This window comes from Hydra vulgaris, chromosome 02, assembly GCF_038396675.1.
Source record: "Hydra vulgaris chromosome 02, alternate assembly HydraT2T_AEP".
Lineage (NCBI taxonomy): Eukaryota > Metazoa > Cnidaria > Hydrozoa > Anthoathecata > Hydridae > Hydra > Hydra vulgaris.
The window spans coordinates 34,666,352-34,687,300 of NC_088921.1; the positions used below are offsets into that span (position 1 = coordinate 34,666,352).

The 20,949-nt window shown below is 28.6% G+C and overlaps 1 protein-coding gene across 6 annotated transcripts in view; it reads right to left on the reverse strand.

Moving 5' to 3' along the window:
• Positions 1 to 6,461, reverse strand: part of LOC105845401 (repetitive organellar protein) — a 42,891-nt gene extending 36,430 nt beyond the window's left edge. For 5 of the 6 annotated variants that reach the window (XR_010636661.1, XR_010636662.1, XM_065790691.1 and 2 more), the window contains exon 1: positions 6,027 to 6,461. Coding sequence is in view for 4 of the 6 variants with exons in the window: in XM_065790691.1 (XP_065646763.1) it covers positions 6,027 to 6,411 (385 nt within the window). In the remaining 2 variants the exon portion in view is untranslated. The remainder of the gene's footprint in view (positions 1 to 6,026) is intronic. The other variant, XM_065790695.1, reaches the window with a different exon arrangement.
• Positions 6,462 to 20,949: the final 14,488 nt, after the last annotated feature.

Sequence of the window (20,949 nt, forward strand, 5' to 3'; positions counted from 1 at the left end):
AGAAAAATAAATATGCTTTTTTGTCATTAAATAGCAATATTTAATCAATACATCATTCAGTTCATTAATGAACTAAATGAGATATCAACTTTCTATCGAAATTTGGTACATAGACAATACTTTACATGTTGGATTTAAATATTAATCTAATTTTTTCTTCAGAGTATTTTAACTACATACAAATTAAAAGATAAAGGCATATATAATGGGGTATTTTGATGGTCAAAATGGTGATGACCTTAAATTTTTGAGACCTTTTACAACTTAAAAAGTATGGTATTAAAGCAAAATATATTATTGCATTTTCCATCTTTTCCAAATAAAGCCTTTTAAATACCATTTATAAGCTTTTTAAGAAGTGTTGGCATAACATTTTTTAAGTTGCAAAAAGTCCTTTTGAAGTCATTTTGAGGTCAACCCATAATAAGTGGCCATGAAAAGTTTTATTTTTAGGTAAAGGTGAGGACAAAAAAAAGGGGTGAAGAATTAAAAAATTGATAAATACAAAATTTCAGAAATTGAGTAGGAAATGCATTAGAAGCCTTTCAATCATCAGTTATCAAATAAATGAATCATGTCGTGCTATTTTTATTAGTTTTGCTATTTTTTATTAGTTGTGCAAAGTGCCATTTTACATTATTATATTCATGTGAAAACAATTATTCTTTTAGCAATATTAGGGGCTTCCCATAAAAGCGTCACCATTTTTTAGGTAATTTTTGTTGACTCACGTAGTTTGTTCTTGTAAGACTCTCTAAAATAAAAAAATTGTATTATTTTAGACTTTAAGTGGTCATAGGAATTTGCCTTACTCTTTGTCCATTAAATTGTCAATTGATATGATTGGAACAGAGCTGTCCGAATCATCTGAAATGATTGCATCATTTAAAATATTGAGGCCTTCTGTTTCAATTTCTCCCACAACAAGCCATTCAACATAGGCTGCATTCTATTCTGTAGCAATTACAGCTATCAAACCTCCTTTGCATTTGGCTGCAGTGCAAACAGGTCTAACTTGCAAAGAAATAATAGCCATTTTGTTGATAACATTGGAATATTATTCCAATGTTATTAACCAAATGGCTATTATTTCTTCTTATTCTCAACTTAGTTTACATTGAACAGACATGCTTTTTAACTTTAGAGGCAAAGTACAAGTTACACAGAAGGAAAAAACAGATCATAAAGAGGAAGTTTGAATGATTTCAATGATCGAGGAATGGTTCTCTAAATATTGGAGGAGATAAAGGAAAATACAAGGACATCTATTCTTGGTGTTGATGTCTGAAACAGGATTGGAACAGGTGGAGTCAAAAATCGACCTGGAGTACATGGAAATAAGAGCTCCTTATCAAAAAGCAACATCTGGAATCCACAATCCACATCACCTCTGATCCTTTGATAAGAGATTATGAGGATTGAGCTCTGTCTTGTTGTTTGAAATAATATACTTGGCCACCATTGATGATTGATTAATCATCAGACCTGACTGAAGCATAGTTCAGCAAAATCAAAATTCTGTTTCTCCAACAGAACTGCTCTGCCTAGAGTTGCGAAAAAATGAACTTTTTATTTTTCTTCTTTTAGTGTTTGCTTTTTTTTGTTGCAATTGAACAAAATAAACAAGATTTATAAAAAAAACTTATGTTATTAAAAAAATTTGAGGAGAATGAAGGAGTTTAAAACTAAACTTTTTTGAACCTTATGTCCCTCCCACTCATTGCAGTTTAGGTGCTTTGCAAAAAATGTTGTTAGTCAGTTATTAGTTTAAACAATCAAGATATTTCCATAAAATATCTGGTCTGCAAGATAAATGATTAGATTGTGTTAAGAGAAAACACAAAATATTTTAATGTGGACTACAAGCAAACTTTAAAAATTAATTAAAAAAGTAATATGCCTATCAAGATTTTATATTATACAATTTAATATAATATAATTGAGGTATATTATGGAATCTTAACTTGAACTTTAATATCCAGACCTATGAAATCTTGAGCTCTTGAATGCTATTTTTAAGTGAAGACTTTAGAGCTAAAAAAATTTTAACTATTGCAAAGATATTTAGACAATAGAAAATTCCTCAAGGAAATAGAAGAAAAAGAGCTACTATCACCAGCAAATTTTTTTTCTATTACTTATTAGGTGAAGAACATTATAACTTTTAGTAAAAAAACATGAGTAGGTACAAAAAAATTAGAACTGATGTGTAAAGTTATATAATATATAAATAATGCATTTAAAAACCATAATTTCCTATTTTTCATTTAGAATCTATTATGCTGTTTTATTATTTTCATCTATTAGGCTGGCGCAGATGTATTTTTAATACATTGTTTCCAGTTTAGGATGTTGAATGCTAGATCTTCTTGACTAAATGCATGGATTTTGCTTGTGTCTCTGTTTTTATGACTAGGCAACTTATTCTATTACCTCCGAATGAGGGTACAGCTCTAAAACTCAGTTTTATGGTTCTGAGGCCGGCTGGTAGTTTGGTTTCCCAAACTCTGTGGTAACTCTCAGAGAGGCTGATTCCATCAACGGCTAAAAAATATTAAAGTATTAACAGTGCCATGTTGCGCATGGATGATGTCCCTGTTTGTACTTTTGGTGTGCATTGCAGAGGCCACATTTGGAGCCCTTTGTTACAGCTTAGGGTTTATTAGTAGTAATAAGGCAATTGCTTGGGCTATTAAACAGTGTTCTGAGTACTATCTATGCTTTGAGTCAAGTTCTTCAATCTAATTTTAAAATAAATAAAGTACCAAAAACTATAAAACACAAAAAATCATCACCATCACCAAGTTCTCTAAAACTATCATTCACTAATATTCGTGGTCTTCGAATTAACTTTTCTTCTGTTGAGCCTTATCTCTTGCAAAGTTCACCAGACCTACTTGCTCTTTGTGAGACTAATTTGAGTTCAGCTGTCTCATCTTGCAATCATAGTGTTGATGGTTATCTTTCTTTAATTTGTAAAGACTCCAATAGTCACATGCTTGGCCTGGGCATTTACATTGTAAGAATTCACCCATTTGTTGTGAAACTAGGTTTGAATCCACAGACTACTCTTTCATGTGCTTTCGTTTAGCACCACTTCACTCTATTGCCTTTCACATTGTTCTATATCGCGCTCCTTCATCTCAAGACTGCACTCTTTTTGATATTATTTCTGATCATATTGACCAAGCCCTCTCTCTTTATCCATCAGCTAATATAGTTGTTGTCAGTGACTTTAATGCTCACCACCCTGAATGGCTTGGCTCTAGTGTCAGTGATTCTGCAGGCATTAAAGCCCACAACTTTTGCCTTTCTCAATCCCTAACTCAAATAGTCAACTTTCCAACTCGTTTTCCAGGCAACCTGAATCACTTACCTTCTCTACTCGACTTATGTCTTGTATCTGATCCTAGTCAGAGCTCAGTTTCTCCACATTAACCCTTAGGTGCTTCTGATCACAGTTTGATCTCTTTTAAAATAATCTCATTCTTCTTCATCACCTGAATCCCCCTATTATTGTACCTCTTACAACTACCTTGAAGCTGACTGGGATTTTTTCCGTGATTTTCTTTGTGATGGTCCCTGAGTAGAAATCTTTCGTCTTCCTGTCGACAAATGTGCTTCTTACATAACTTCGTGGATTCAGGCTGGCATGGAATCTTTGTTCCCTCTCGACGACTCCAGGTCAAGCCTCGCTCTCATCCATGGTTTTCCTGACACTGTGCTGCTGCGATTGCCAATCGAAACCGTTATTTCCATATCTATCAGCAAAACAATTCTCCAGAAAAGAGACGTCTGTTTATTACTGCTAGAAACCATTGTAAAAAGGTTTTGTCTAAATCCAAAGCCCGCTGGAGTGATGCGAATGTCCATTGCTTGACATTCGCATCACTCCAGCTTCTGTATTAAAAGTGATTTCTTGTTTAGACTCTTCTACAGCTTGTAACCCGGACAACACACTTGTTATTGTCTTGCAGAAGAGTTCTCCGAAGCTGTCGCCTATACTCTCAAAACTATTCAACAAGTGCTTATCAGAGTCTGTTATCTCTATCTTCAAAAATTCTGGAAAAAAATCTGATTCGTCTAACTACCATATCATTAGTCTTCTTCCTATCATAAGCAAGGTTTTTGAGTCTTTAATTAACAAACACTTAATTTCTCATCTTGAACCTAATAACTTACTTTCTGACCATCAATATGGATTTCAATCTTCTTGTTCTACAGCTGATTTGCTAACAGTAATAACCGATAGGTTTTATCATGCATTAGATAGAGGTGGAGAGGTTAAGGCCATTGCTCATGACATCTCAAAAGCTTTTGATAAAGTTTGGCATGCTAGTCTTCTCCATAAGCTTTCCACTTATGGTGTATCTGGCAACATTTTTAAGATTATTGAATCCTTCCTTTCCAATCGTAGCATAAAAGTTGTCCTCGATGGACAGTACTCTTCTTCTTATTCTGTAACTTCAGGGGTTCCTCAAGGTTCTATCCTTGACTCTATACTATTTTTAATTTACATTAACTATCTTCCAGATATTCTCACATCTAAGGTGGCATTGTTTGCTGATGATACTATTATTTATTCTTGTTATGATAAGAAGCCAACACTCTCTGATTGCTTGGAGGGAGCAATTGAGCTTGAAAAGGATCTCACTTCTGCTACAGCATGGGACTCACAGTGGCTGGTGAACTTCAATACAGATAAAACTCAATTTTTTTCAGCCAATCGTTATCACAATAAGTTAGATCTTCCTATATTTATGAACGGTGATGTACTCGATGAGTCATCTACTCTTTATCTGTTAGGATTAACTCTTACTTTCGATCTTTCTTGGAAACCATATTTCAAATCTGTTGGAAAATTAGCATCTGCTAATCTCTTTACCAAACTCAACACCTTCTTACTTTGGATTCTTTTCTCTATCTTTAAAAATCTTAAATCCAGCCTTGTATGGAATACTGTTGCCATATCTGGGGTGGATCTTTTAATGATGCCCTTTCTCTTTTAGACAAGGTGCAAAAACACATTGTAAATATAGTTGGACCTGCTCTTGCAGCCAACCTCCAATCATTATCACATCATCGTAAGTTGCTTCTCTTTCTCTTTTCTACAAATTCTATAATGGGCACTGCTCTAAAGAGCTTGTGTCTCTTGTGCCATCTATTAAAATTCATTCTCGTGTTTCTCATCATTCAATTAAGTCTCATCATTTTTCTGTGACTGTTCCTAAGTGCTCCAAAAACTCTTATTCATCTAGTTTTTTTCCTAGAACATCAGTTCTTTGGAATTTGCTTCCTTTATCTTGCTTTCCTGATTCATAAAATTTGCAACCCTTTAAGTCGTCCGTCAATCGTTATCTTGCTCTACAATCTTAACCGTTTCTCTTCCAGTAACTTACAATTTTAATTAGTGGTTGCTGTTGGAAGCGAAGATGTTTTTAAAAAAATAAAAATAAAAAGAATAATCCAAATAATGGGGTGCCATTACCATGCTGATTTGACATGGAATGACCCACTTGTAACATTTAACATTTTTTTCTTTTTTTAATTTTCATTTTTATTTTTTTGAAACAACTAAGGTCTCTAACTTCAGCAGAAGCTGCTTGATACAAGATTTTTTTTATGCTTTTATATACTTTAACTCAAAAATTTTTAAATTATTGAAAAAATATATTAAAAATATTAGAATTGAATTCTTAAGAATCTAAATATCAGGATATTAATAGTACATAAAATACTTTTTATTTTTTTAATTTAGAACTTTTCCTAAAAGATTTGAAAAGAAAGTAAAAAAATAAAGAATAAATAAGATTAAATTAAGGTTCAAAATGTTTAAAACTATTTTTTTTATGTCTTATGATTTTTTACAATATATTTACTATATTGAATAAATTATATCCTTGTGTACTAATGAACTAATAAGTTGTTCTTTTTTAATTTTAAAAACTCCTAATATCTAGTGTAACTTTGCAAAGTGTAAAAAAAAAAAAAAAAATTCAAAATGATTAATAAAAAATTGAAATTACCACTATCATTCAATTGTTTCTTGGGTGAAATCTTTTTTTGAACTTTTTCTATTCTTGAATCATTATCTTTTTTTATTAAACCGCCATCATCATTTCTTGAATCACAATCATCTTTTTTTATTGAATCATTATCATCATTTGAGAAACAATCTTTGACAGAATCTTTTTCACTTATTTCAAAATTGATTTCAGATAAACAAGAACCATGTTCTGATGTTACTATTGAGAAGTTCATAAGACTTTCTGGCTTTAATAAATCACAACTTTCTTTTTTAATGCAGTTTATTCTTGAACTTTCTAATGTATTAATACATTTATTTTCTATAAAGCTAGCATCACCTCCTGAATAATCATCCTCCAAAAACTCACCATAACATGATGCCATAATATGCCAAATCTTTTTATGAAAAAAATATTTTGGTAAAGTGTGATTTAAATAAGGCATTTATTTTGAGTTATATTATTTATTTTTATTTTTATTTATTTTATTTAAAAACTCATAAAATGAAGGATTTAAAATTCCAGAACAAGTTGAATTTTTTAAAACATAATAAAAGAATTTTGTTGTTATTATTTTAAAAAAGATAATAACAACAAAATAAAAAAATAAAAAAACAACAATTATAATAATTATTATAATTGTTGTTGTTGTTATTGTTGTTGTTGTTGTTGCTGTTGTTGTTGCTGTAGTTATTATATTATTTTCATCAATGTTAATTTTATCACTTATGATAATAACAATAACAATAACAACATCATAATGTTGTTATTATATATTATATAATAATTACAATAACAACAACATTATGATATTGTTATTGTTGTTATTATTTTAATATATATACATATAAATATATATATATATATATATATATATATATATATATATATATATATATATATATATATATATATATATATATATATATATATATATATATATATATATATATATATATATATATATATATATATATATATATATATATATATATATATATATATATATATAGTTTAAGATTTTTGTAACTGAAACTCAACAACATCTCATATTATAAAGTATAACTACATAATATAGTTGTAATAACAACTTTTGTAATTGTAAAACTATATTTTATAAATATTAACAATAAATATTACGAATAGAAATTTTATATTAATTGTTAGGCGCTTTACTTTAATATTTTAATTACGCTTGATTTTAATCTGCATGCTAATCAATTTTACAATAACATTGAAATTAGATTAGAGGAACCAAGAAAATAAATAATTGTTTGCACATGGTTAAAAGAATCTTACTTGTGTGAAAACTGCACTAAATTGGCGTTGCTATGTAAAACGCCGAAGTAATAAAAAAACTTAGTAAAAAATCTTCTTCCTAGCATGTTCGTATGAAAGGTTTACGGTGCTATAAAAGTTTTTTTTAAAAAGATAATTATCTTTGAAAATAATTCAGAAATGCAATTAGCTTTTAATTTGATTCGCTTTTAACTCTTTACACTATTTTAACCCTTGAATGTCTAACGCTGCTCAAATTATTGGAACTTTCTAGAAGGAAGGTCTATCCAAATATAATATATACAAGCTGGCTGGACCCGTAAAATAGGGTCTTGGTAAGTCTATTTTACACCAACCATTTCTTCCAGCTTATTCCTTACTTAATATTTTTTAATAAGCGTTAGAAAAACTATACATATTCTCATGGAAGTACTAGAGATATAGTACTTCCATGATATTGTCTACCTTTTAAATTTATTCATAAAAAAATAATTTATACCAAAACTAACTTTAAAAAATTTAGACTACTTCGGTAGTCGTTGCACGAACCGCTGCTTATCAGCGGTTCGGATATTAGTACCCGAAGCGGGTATTGTTAGTTTGTTTATTTTGCTGTTTAATAAAATTTACAATTTAAAAGTATATAAATAAAAACACTAGCAGGGCAAGCAGGAAATATTACAATGTCTTATCACTGAGTCCTAATTGTACGTGTTTACTTTAATTATATTATGTATGTAAATTTCACAAACTATTTATTGAAAACTATAAATGTAAAATAAGAAACAATCAGTTTAAGAACTTCTTCACGTATTTACAAGAGCTGTAATATAAACGTATACTTTACAACCTATTTATCAAAAAATATAAAAGTAAAATGTATAACAGCTTGTGATTGGTTGAGGAAAAGTTTTAAATACAATATTAATGTAAAAAGTAATATTCAAGTAAAGAATAAAAAATTAAAAATAAAAGAATACCTTATTTCCAAAAACCGCGATATAAATGTGTAAGTTAAAACAAGGTGTATAAAAGTAAAACAAGTACCATTTCATTGATAATAGTAGTTATTGATTATATATATATATATATATATATATATATATATATATATATATATATATATATATATATATATATATATATATATATATATATATATATATATATATATATATATATATATATATATATATATATATATATATATATATATATATATACCAGGGACGTGGTGGCACCTGAAAAGTAAGTACGAATTTCCAGAAGAGGGGCCCGGTGAAGTACATTTAACGAGAGACAAATAAGCGATCAAGGAAAATTATATTTATGCTAAAAAAAGTTCTTTATAGATACAAAATATTATGTAACTCATTTGTATCAGCATAGTTTTTTATCATGTCTGAATGCGTCAAATGCACATTTTCTTGTACTGTATATCTTGTATAGAACTGCAACAGAGGAGAATACAGCATCTAACATAGTCTTCAGCATAAAATTGTAAATGGTGAGAAAAGAAGGCAAAGTTTTGTATCCTTCTCAGCAGCCTTTCTGTAGATCTTCACAAAATCAACCATTTCAGTAGAGAGTTCATTTAAACTGATACCAATTTTGAATTTTTCAAGCACTGATTGAATTTTTTCTGGTGAATTAGAGTTATGAAAATTATGACTAATATCTTCACTTATATTCTTCAATAAAAAGGTGTCTATGCTTACTAAAATTTTCCGTTGTGAAGAAAATTTGTCAACAAGAACTACAATTGCTGAATCCACTACTGTATAAAACACTTCTGCTGGCCACTGATCTTTAGCCTGAGTAAACCGCTCATCTTCTGTTTCACCGAAGTCCAGTCATTTCTTTCTGAGAGTTCTTTTCTCAACAAATGTTTGCTGTTCAAGCTGAGCTTCAGTTGCAATTTTAACAGCAGATAAAATAACATTTTGGCCAGCACTGTCCCTTAGAACTTAAAGCTTTTCCAGTGATACATCGACAGACATTATAGCAATGGAAAAATCAAGTTCTTCTCCTTGAAAAATTTTATTTAGGGACCCAAGATAGTAAAAATTTCTTTGAAGAGACATAAAGTCACAACTGTTTCATATGACTGAAATCGGGCTAAAAGACCTTGTTCTTCACTTCGAGTATTCATTTTAAATTCCATGTCATTTGAAATTTGTTCAAGGTAATTGATTACCGCAGGGTATAGTGTCAGCAGTCGGTCTGTAGCATTTGTATGGCACTGAAACGAACATTGTGGGTATCAGCAAGTTCAAAAGACTGATTCACATCCTTCAGAAGAAATTTGCACTTCTCAAATATATTATTTCGTTTCCTTGAGTTTCCGTAAAGAAAAGTCTTTAATTTCTGCACATCACCAGGCTTGTTTTCTGTTACAAAAAGATTAACAGAAACAGCAGAAGATTTTGAACAAGCTTTCATAACCAGATTTGTTCCATGAGATCCACAACAAATATTTATTGCCATGGGAGAACACTGCTTCAAGTGTGTTACAACTCCTTTGTTTATTTCTTGCATATTCCTCGCACCATCAAAAGGCATACCCACAAACTTTTGAATATCTACGTTATTTAATTTGAGTTCATCTTTGATTTTTTTACCTATTACTTCACCAGTAGTTGTTTCAGTTTCAACCATTGAAATCAAATGTTCCTTTACAACGGCCTCTTCTGCAACAAGTGTGACATAATGTAATACAATAGAAGTTTGCTTACAGAGTGTAATATCAGTGGTGCCATCAGCTGATAGTGAAAATAATACTGAATTATTTACCTCTTCTGAAATATCCTTCTTGACCATCTGAGTCATAGTATGAATTAGCTTGTTTGTGTATAATTAGAAAGAAACATAATTCTAGCACCCCTTCCAGCAGATTGTTTTTAAGGACTGTGAATATTTGAAAGTTTTTCATTCAGCACCTCATCATACTGACTGAGTAAATTTAACAAATTTAGAAATTTACCCGTACCACATTGAAAGACTTTACTTTTTTCATAGTCATTGTAAAAGTTGGCTTCCAATTTTCCACGTAAAGAAATACTCTCTACAATCAAATACCGAATAGCACCAATAACTTTTATTAGGTATTGATGTAGTTTCTCCGCTTCTTTACGTTATTTATTCAGATGTCTCATGGTTTCAATATTTAATATTTTAGCAACTGTGGAGTCTGATAATGCATAAACCATAGTTTCAGCAGCATTTCGATAGTTTTTCTGGGTGCAATGCTTTGTTATGATGTGACTTAAGTTTGACCAATTATCAAACCCATCACGTAAAGAATTTATGTCCTCTTTTCACCCAAAGCATAAACAAACAATGCAAAAAATTTTGTCTAGTGATAGAGCCATGGCCTTTTCTGTACAACTTCAATGTCTTTAACTTTAACTGATTCAGTGTAATACTTAGATAACTTTGAATGTTTTGTGGGATGATTAGACCCTAATACAAAAAATTGCTTTTTTATCAATCATCTTTGCATTTTTTAACTCTAGAAATTTAGCTGGATCATTTTCATTGACATTTACAACGTTGTCTGATTGTTTCTGAATAATCTTTTCTGCTAGAGTTAGGTCTGCGCCTGCAGTTACAGGCACTTCATAATTACTCATTTCTACAGTCACTCTCCCAGTTTCAGTAACGTTTTTGGTTTCTGAATGTTTCCAAATATTGTAGTTTTGCTCCTTTATCTGCTGCAATTATGACATCTTGATTATTTTTTGTTTCTTGTACAGATGATTGGTCACTAATTTCTGTTATTGGCTCTGTTTCAATAATAGGCTTATCACAATGGATGTTGATGTTAGTTCTACATTCTCTGTTACTGTAAAGGATGTCCCAGCTTTTCTCTGTATTTGTGGCACTTGCACTGACGCGAGACCTGCCGTTAACTTTAATTGTTTTGAATCATTGCCAGCTGCTTTCAATTCATGTTGTCGTTTTTGAGCTTTTTTTTCTGCACCAGATTTGTATTTCCATGTTGCCTCTTTCTTTTTTTTTCCTTCATTTTACCTAAAACATAAATAAACATAAAGTTAAAAAAATATTCTATGATGAAACCAGGGCATTGGTTTCTTTAGTTTGAGTTATAACTACTATCGGTCCATGGAATTTATAAATAGTAATACTATTTATAAATTACATGGACCGTTAGGGAGTGGACTGGAGCATATTGAGTAGTAGTGAATGAAAGTAATAACAAAAATTCATTAAATACGCAATTTTATCTATCAAACATATATTAAGCATATTAATCAATGCAAAGCAAATGAATTCATGCATTTTATATATTTATTGTTTTGAACTTTTCAATAACAATTTTCTCTTTTTTCTGTTGATGGGATGGTTAATTTCATTAGATAAAGAGGAGGCATCGTTCGTCACTACAATGCCTGTTTTCGGTATTCTTTTCATTTAGCAATACGTCTGCATCTACCTACTTCTGTTCCAGCCGCCCTTGCCTTAACAAATCGTTCTCTTCATTTTTTTAGCTGAGATGCTCGTTGTTCAGCTGATTTATTTGCTCCAGCTCGAAATTTCTTTTCTCTTTCTCGAGCAAGACAAGCTAATCGATCAACCTCAGTTTCCAGCTTTCTTTTTTATATTTAGCTTTCTTCTTTATATTTCCACGTTGATTTTTTTTTTTACTTATTTACTTAAAAACTTTAATTATTATTTTTAATTGCTATTTATAAGTAAATTATTAAAGCATTACTTACTTTTTTACAGTATAAAATCTATCAATTTCAGGTCAACAACGTTTTTCGTTTTTATTATTCAACAACGATTTTATTTATTTACGCTAGACAAAGTTTTTTGTTTTTTTGTTTGTTTTAATTACTTTTCTTAACGATTTCTTTCATTTACGCTAAAATAAAGTTTAGCACATTTCTTTTATTATTACCGCTGACCTAGTGTTTGCTTTGTGAGGACACCAAACAAACAAACAAACCGACGTGAAAGCAAGTTAAATAAAATGTTGTAAAAAATGCCCTCATAGAAACTTATAGAACTTAAATAAATTTTTTCTTTTTGAGGATTGGGGACCAAGTTTCTTTTTGGAGGCCCAGTTTCCAGAGCTAGAATCAGGGCCCAGTACAAATCCTTGTACCCTCGTACTGGGCCACCACGTCTCTGATATATACATATTCAAGAGTTCAAATTAGATTTAAAAAAAACTTTTAAGGTAACACCATAACTAAGTTAATGAAAAAAAAATGATGCATTCTGTGACATATTTTATATAATTGAATTTTAGTTTAAAAAAAGCATTTAAAATCGGATATGTTAAAATACATAAGTAAATAACACCTGTTTCGATTCATTTTTAAGTTGTTGTATACTTTTTTTGTATTCGTAATCTTAGGAAACTTTTTCCAAAAATAAGGTCCACTATATTGAACTTAATATGTAATTTCTTGAATAGGTAAACTGCGGGTATTCTAAATAATATTTATAATAACAATAGCCCCGACATCGGGACAATTCGGAAATGCAGAACTATAATAATTTTTTTTTCATCAAAATATCGATATTTTTAAATAAAGAAACAAAGAATAATAATAAATTTTGCCATAATGAATTTTTTATTACGAAATTTTTCCATATTAAACTCATGAAATTTCAGCTAATATAATAAAAACAAACAACAATTTTAATAAAAACAATATATATTTAAACAACCAAAAAAATATGACAATTGAAGGTTTAAAAAGCAACATTGAAGGCAAATTGAAGACAAAAAAAGCAACATCTAATGGTTGTGGTAGATGATTAGTTTTAGCTGGAAGACAGATGAATGTGACGTCATACTCTTCACATGCATATAGCACTTTTTCAGAAAAGTGTGATGATAAATTGTCATCAATGATAATTTTATTTCCTTCTTTATTTTATGTATATGGAATAATTATTTTGAAAAACCAATCTTTAAAGCAAAAAGTAGAAGTACTAGTCACTCTCTATGTAGTTATGTTATTTACCATCTAGCATACTACTGAGAAGAGTTAAGGATTGAAAGGTGCATATAGTAAGGCTTGTATTTAAATTGTTTTATTTATTTTTTATAAGAAATATTTTGGGAAAAAAAGCAAGAAAATACATTCATTAAAATCATTTAATTTATCAAACTGAAAAACTCTGCGGTGGAGAAGTAAAATTGAAAACAAAGTAAATAAAAGTAACTAAGGTGTCGTCGATAAATTACATCGAGCTATAAGGGGCGGGGGGGGGGGGGGTTTGATGGTTTCGTGACGAATCATACAAAACTTGCTACTTAAGTGTTACGATTTTGTGACAAAGGGGGTGAGGGGAAGGTAAGGGGAGGTCAAAAACGGTCGAAAATTGCGTGACGTAATTTATGGACGATCGCTAATTAAACTTTTCTAGTTAAACTTTTTTCTAAAAGTAATTAAAAATAGAATTTAAAGTAATATTCAAAAAGTTATATAATCTAACACATAAATTTAATATTATTTAACACTAATTTTAAAAAATAATTAAAGTTATTAAAAAGGTTTAATATATAAAATAAAAAAAATTAAATATAAATATAATTTTAAAATAAAAATAAATACCTTGCAGCAAAGTCTTTGCTTTTCATAAACAATGAAAACTTTATCTTATTTTTAGATTGATTTTAAAAAGTCTCTTTAGATTGATTTTAAAAAGAACGAGAATGTAAAAAGTTAAAAAAAAATAAGTCTATTTTACGCAGGGATAAAATTATAATTATACTCGAAAGGTTTTTTTAAAATAAACTTTTCTAAATGTTAATTTTCGGTCTATAAAAAAGGTTATAACTTATTATAAATTATTATAAATACTATTAATATAAAGGATATAGATTATTTCATAGTATTTTAATAAAAACAATAGTTTAATAAATAATATAATATAGTTATAAAAATATTTATCAGTAATAAATATAAATGAAAAAATTAGGAATTATCAAAAAAAGATAAAATTTCAATATTTTATTCCTACATATGGAATTTTGTAAGTAACTGATATAATTTATAAAGATAATAATATAATTTATAATTATTACATCATAGTAATTATTATTGTATGGTAATATTATAATAAAATAACAATTATGATATTTTAATATTTGGAATATTACAATAATTACTATGATGTAATAACTATAAATTATCTTTATAAAAAATATTAATAATTATAATATATTAATAAATTTAAGTTTTTAAAATCAAAATATATATAATAATATAACATAAAAGTTATAAAGTTATAATAAAGAAATGTTATCAAAAATATCTTTTCAGGTTATAAGAGATAAAATGTCAAATTATTATGTGTAGGTTAATTTTACAAAATTAAATTTAATTACATACTGTCTTCATTTACAATATAATTTCTTAATCGACTCTAAATTATAGATCAATTTTTACATCTCTTATATGTTGCGGACCAGAAAAATTAAATCTTTGTAATCACAGAGAACGAGCGAGATAAAAATAAGATAACTTGCGTTAAGTGCGTTGAGTAGTTTAGGTATGATGAGGGACATCAAGGACCATGATGTTCTTACCGTTGGTTAAATTACCCAGGGAAATTTTTGAATCTTAGTAAAAACTTTGTAATCTAGATCTAGCTGCTGATCAGTTATATGAAATAAATCCCTGATAAAATAGATTTAGTCATTTGAATTAATCAGCTTCTTTAAGCAATAAACAAATAGTGTCTTATTTTAATCGGAAAACATAACCTTGGATGATAAGGTGAAGCTTATAAAGCCTTTTCTTGAGGATTTTACCAAAGTACGATTTTCTTGATCCAACTAGCATGTTATCGTTTTTAATTAATATTTGTCCAAAAGAGGACAAAAAAAAGGAAAAACTTTTGCGAAGAAACTACAAACAAAGCTTATTTCCACACAAAAAAAGAAAACTAGTGAGCGCATTCATGCTCTTATTCAACAAATGAGAGACAAATTTCAAGCTGCAGAAAAGACAAAGAACATTTTTGTGTTTTAATTATTCACAGAATTTAAAAGTAGATTGAATTAGTTAAAGTTGACTCTCTGTAGTTTGGCCATGACAGCACTCGTACTAGATGTGAATCCACTATTAAAAGATTTTCAAAGAGAGACTCAGCGTTACCTCAGGATTTGAAGTTATATCTTAAGGAGCCGTTAAGGCCTAAAAATAGTTATCCGCTTCGATGCGGTTAAAATAGTTTAGTTTTAAGTCCATTTTTGTCAAGTGTAGCGTTAAAACACTTTGTTGTAGTAGGAAGCTCAGCCTCTTTGATACTAATCAAGAGGTTAGTGTCAGCACTTAATTATGTTTATGATAAAAGAAGTTCTTTTACTGACTGTTAGATTAAAGAAAGTTTTAACATGCCTTATAAATGATGTCTGAAATTAAATATCTGAATAACTATATCTGTTTTTGATTTTTTAAATCTTATTGTTAAGGTGCTTCAAGAGAACATTAAACAGAACAGACTAATTACAGAGCACTGCAGAGGAGCATTTAACCAGGAAGTTCACGCCTCCTTACCAATACGTTTATTTTGTTTTAGCAGACATCGAATCTTGAACCTCTTGGTTCTGAGCCAGAATTTAACCCACTGCGCCACTGCTAATGTTGTTTATTATATCAATATATTGTAACATTTAATACAATTATATATTATAACATTTTTCAAGATTTGGTATTTCACTATAATTATAAGAAAAACTTAAGCATAATTTTGGAATTTATTTCCAAGCGCCTTTAGCCGTTCTATACTTTTCTATTATTTTATAACACGCCTCCAAGTGAATAAACTTTTGAGTTTGTGTATCATTTAAAGAATCTTGCTTATCTGGATGAAAACACAAGATGTAATTTCTTCGAAGTTTTTTTACTAAATCCACTGGTGTATTATCTGATACGTTGAAATCTTTAAGTGCATTATCTTAAAGTTTTTCCATTTCTGTCTGACAAACTCAATCAATACTTTGTAAGTTCGATAGCATTTCTCCAGATAACAATCGTTTCACTAAGGGTTCAACATATTTATTTCCAATAATATTGCCAATCAAACCTCCAATAACACCTCCTATCAACGAGCCAACACCCGGAAAGAAAATTGAGCTTATAATGCTACCCACAACACCTAACCCTGTTGTTGTTAATGCCGACGCTCCATTAGCGGCAACATCAATACCAATCAATGTCAGACATTGCTTACTACTAATTTTCCCTGTGTAATATTCATAAACATAGTTACCAATACTATGACAGGTCATTATTCCAAAAATAATAGCACCAGATAATATATTGCCTTTTATTTCCGATAACATTGTAATTTCGCTACAATATGCTACGATTTCATCCAATGACGACACAACGCCATTCATTAAACCTGGATTTGATTTAGCAATCTTAACTATTTTCGGAACTATATCCTTTAAAAAATCTACAAAAACTACAGTTACTCTAGCTGGTACAGTGACTGCTAAAGATAGTTTTTTTGATTCGAAGTAAAGTTCCAAAGCCAATTTATATAATTCTTTTTTATACTTTTTGATGTCTTTATCAACTTTTGCGCCATATTTTTCTGCATAAGCAAAGTAGTTTTCAAATGAAATACAACTGTCTTTGATATTATTTATCATACAAAATTCATCGGCTTCAATTTTTGCATGTCGGACACGATTGGCACACTTCACGATTCTAATTTTTTTCTCCACTTCGACGAACTCGGACCAGACATTCACATTTGTAAGTAAATCTTCTATAGACTTACAGACTTCAACCACTTGATTTATTACATTGTCGTTTATTTCACAAATGCTTAAGAACTTTTTTAAAAGTTCGAAATCTAAATTTCCCTCTACTGCCATTAACAGATCTTTAAGTAATTGTTTAGATTTTAAAGTAAATATTTATTAATCAAATGAAAGTAAAAATATCTTTAGAACTTCAAAAAAAAAATTTTTTTTGTATTTCAAGAAATCGAAAAAAATTTAAAAAAATGTGAAAGCTTAAGGGTTTGACCACGGCATTTCACTTCGGAACGCTACGAGCTAACTACTAAGGCCACTGAGGCGTATAGTTTGAAGAATATTTAACAACTTAATTAACATTAACGGCAAATTAATGCGATATATCAACTTTAAGGAGATGTTGCCGTAATGCAATTATAAAATAAAAGTAAAAACTGTAAAACTTGATTTATGTTTCAAAATTACGTAATTTGAAGTTTACATAAGTTAGATATTTGCATACACACATTTCCTTATAATGACTCTTTTTCGCCATTAATTCGGGTGTAATAGCTGCTGTGAATCCTGTGCAAACATTCACAAATAAGTAACGGCAGCAGTATCATTAAATTCGATATTAAAATATTATTGGATTTGTCTAGAAGATAGATCTATCTAAAAGTAATGCTATGCGCATGTCAGCCTTAAACGATAGTTAAAGTAGGAAAGCATTTATCGCAAATGTTTTTAACACAAACTTTGTGTTAAAAGCACACTGAATTAAAGTTCAACTAAAAATAATTAAAAAACTTTTATAATTTATATTATATTTACTTAAAATGTAGTCATTTCAATTAAGATTGAGTAACCCAAACCTACTGTCTGAGATTTTAGCGATGGAAGACAGTGAAACGTCTTCACTGTATTCCATCACTTAAATTGGTGACTGACATTGATGACTAATACCATTAAATGATAAAACTAATTAATACACAAGCAAAAAATACGTAGCGAAGTGGTTATAGCGCATTTTCAGAATGGAGATATCCTAGGTTTGATGCGAGCTCTATAGATGTTTGTTATATGCTTCGCAAGTATCGCCAAGAACGTTCCTGGCAAAATATTTTTAAATGTTGAAATATTGAAATGTGTGAAATGTTTTTTACGTAATGAGTTCCCAGCTAACATTTGATCTAAAAAAAACGTCTTTTAAACTTTCAAAAGACGTGCAGAGAGTTCAAAAGCCGTTTACAAAAGACATCTTTTATGGACCAAATGCCGGCTTGAGTTATAAACTTCTGAGTTAAATGCTCTTCCAAAGTTCCTGTGATAAGACCATTAAATCTTCTTGGAGTACTTTAATAACCAGAAAAAAAAAGCATTACAGTTTTAAACTTCTATTATTATTTTGACAAAGTATGCGAAATATGCCCAGAACTCGTTTGGTACCCTGGATCCCATACTTCTAAAGCAAGTGCTCTAACCACTGCGCCACGCCTGTTTTACAAAATTCAATTTAGAAATGTTTTCTAGCAGATGATCAAGTTTTATGGTGACTGAACTTAGCTGATATTACGTAATGGGCAGAAAAATCTAAGTTCAAAATTCTTAAATATATTAATTATTCAAGTGATATAATTGCAGTCAAAAAAAGAAAATTATTTTTTCATTTTACACTGTGTTTCATCAACAAAGATTCATCAGAAAACTTTGTTGATGAAACACAGTGTAAAATGAAAAAAATTTTTAAGTGATTTTCTACTAATATATAATTGCTCTGTTCTTTTAAGAACATTGAGCACTCTACTGCGTAGAATACATTTTAAAGTGGTTTATATATATATATATATATATATATATATATATATATATATATATATATATATATATATATATATATATATATATATATATATATATACATACATATATATATATATAAACATATATATAAACAACATATATATATAAATATATATATATATATTTATATATATATATATATATATATATATATATATGTCTGTTTTAGCTCTGCTATAAGTGAACCATCCAGAATATTGAGTACATTACGATATATATATATATATATATATATATATATATATATATATATATATATATATATATATATATATATATATATATATATATATATATATATATATATATATATATTCCTGATGAACCTACTGATGATGAAACATTATGTTGAAGATGAAAGATAAATAAGTGTTTTTACTAATTTATATATATATATATATATATATATATATATATATATATATATATATATATATATATATATATATATATATATATATATATGTATTGTAATGTTAATAATAGTATTATTGTATTTTTATTATATACTGTTCATGTATAAGAACAGAATGTTTGAATGGTATTATATTTCTTTGTTTTTATAAATTTAATATAATTTTCTGTGTAGATTTTAAAAGCACAGTATTTAACAAATATTAACAAATCTTAGCAATTCATTTTTAAATAGATATCCTTTGAAGTCAGATAAAAGAGTAACAAAGCAAAATAATTTTATTGCCTCTTCAGCAAGTTATATTTGTTTTTTAAAATGCAACATATCTGGTTCCTATTTACAAAAATATTTGAGATCTGATACTATAACAACAATTTTTATTTGCCTAAAATGTGGTATAATATTAAACTTTTGGTATTTAAAACCAGCCATAAGTAAATATATTCAGAAACCTAAAATTAATTGCACTAAAAGAATCCTTAAAAATGTAATTAAGAAAAAGTATAGGTGCGATTTTGAAATAAAGATAGCACTGAAAAAAGATTTATCTAAGAGATTGCATAGGTTTAAACAACCTGCTAACTGTCATCAAGAAGTTGTTTTTTGTATTGAATTCCTAAAAAAATTACAAAGAAAGCTTTCCAGATGTTTAATGCAACAAAAATTTTGCTTTGAAATGTGATCGACGATTTACAAGCTTGTAAATCATTAATCACCTTTCAAAGTTTACAGAATTAAAGTAGTCTTAATTCTGATATTAAGATTTAATTCTAAAAAAATGAAATGCAAAACCAATTTTAAATTTATTTTCATAAATATAAAATATTTTAATTTTATTGTTTGTTTCATCAACTTTTGCATTAACATGTGCATTTTCATTCATCAAAAATATGTTTATTCTAATCATCTACTAGTCCAAATCAACTTCGTTTTACCTGAGGCATCTTATCAAATACACTCACTATTCCTAATCTCTATCTCAGATGTTTTCTTAGCATTACACTGTAAAACATACTCATTCCAAACAACATGTTCATATAAACAGGCCCAAAATTCAAAGATACAATTAAATTAAGATAAGAAAAAGTTATTCATTACAACTTAATATTCTGCTAATCCTAATATCTTGTTAATTGAATTAATCGTGAGTTTTTTTCACACACAACAAGCTGATTCTTTAAACTGAATCTACAGTTAAACATAATTGTACTAAAAATTAGTAACCATATTTTTAAAAACAAGACAGATACACACTATACTTTAAATATATATACATATACAAATAAGTATATATATATATATATATATATATATATATATATATATATATATATATATATATATATATATATATATATATATATATATATATATATATATACATATATATATATATATATATATATATATGTATATATATATATATATATTTTTTTTTTTTTTTTTTTTTTAATAATTCACCTCCCCAAAGCCGAGAAGGCCACTACAGATGAGGAGGCTACTTGTGGTTATCACCCTCTCTCAACTCTATAACTTCGAAACACGAACCTTGACGAACAAGGCCGCTGCGCGGAGAAACAAGTTGAGCGCGGTACTACCAGGGACGTGGTGGGAATCGAACTTGGAAC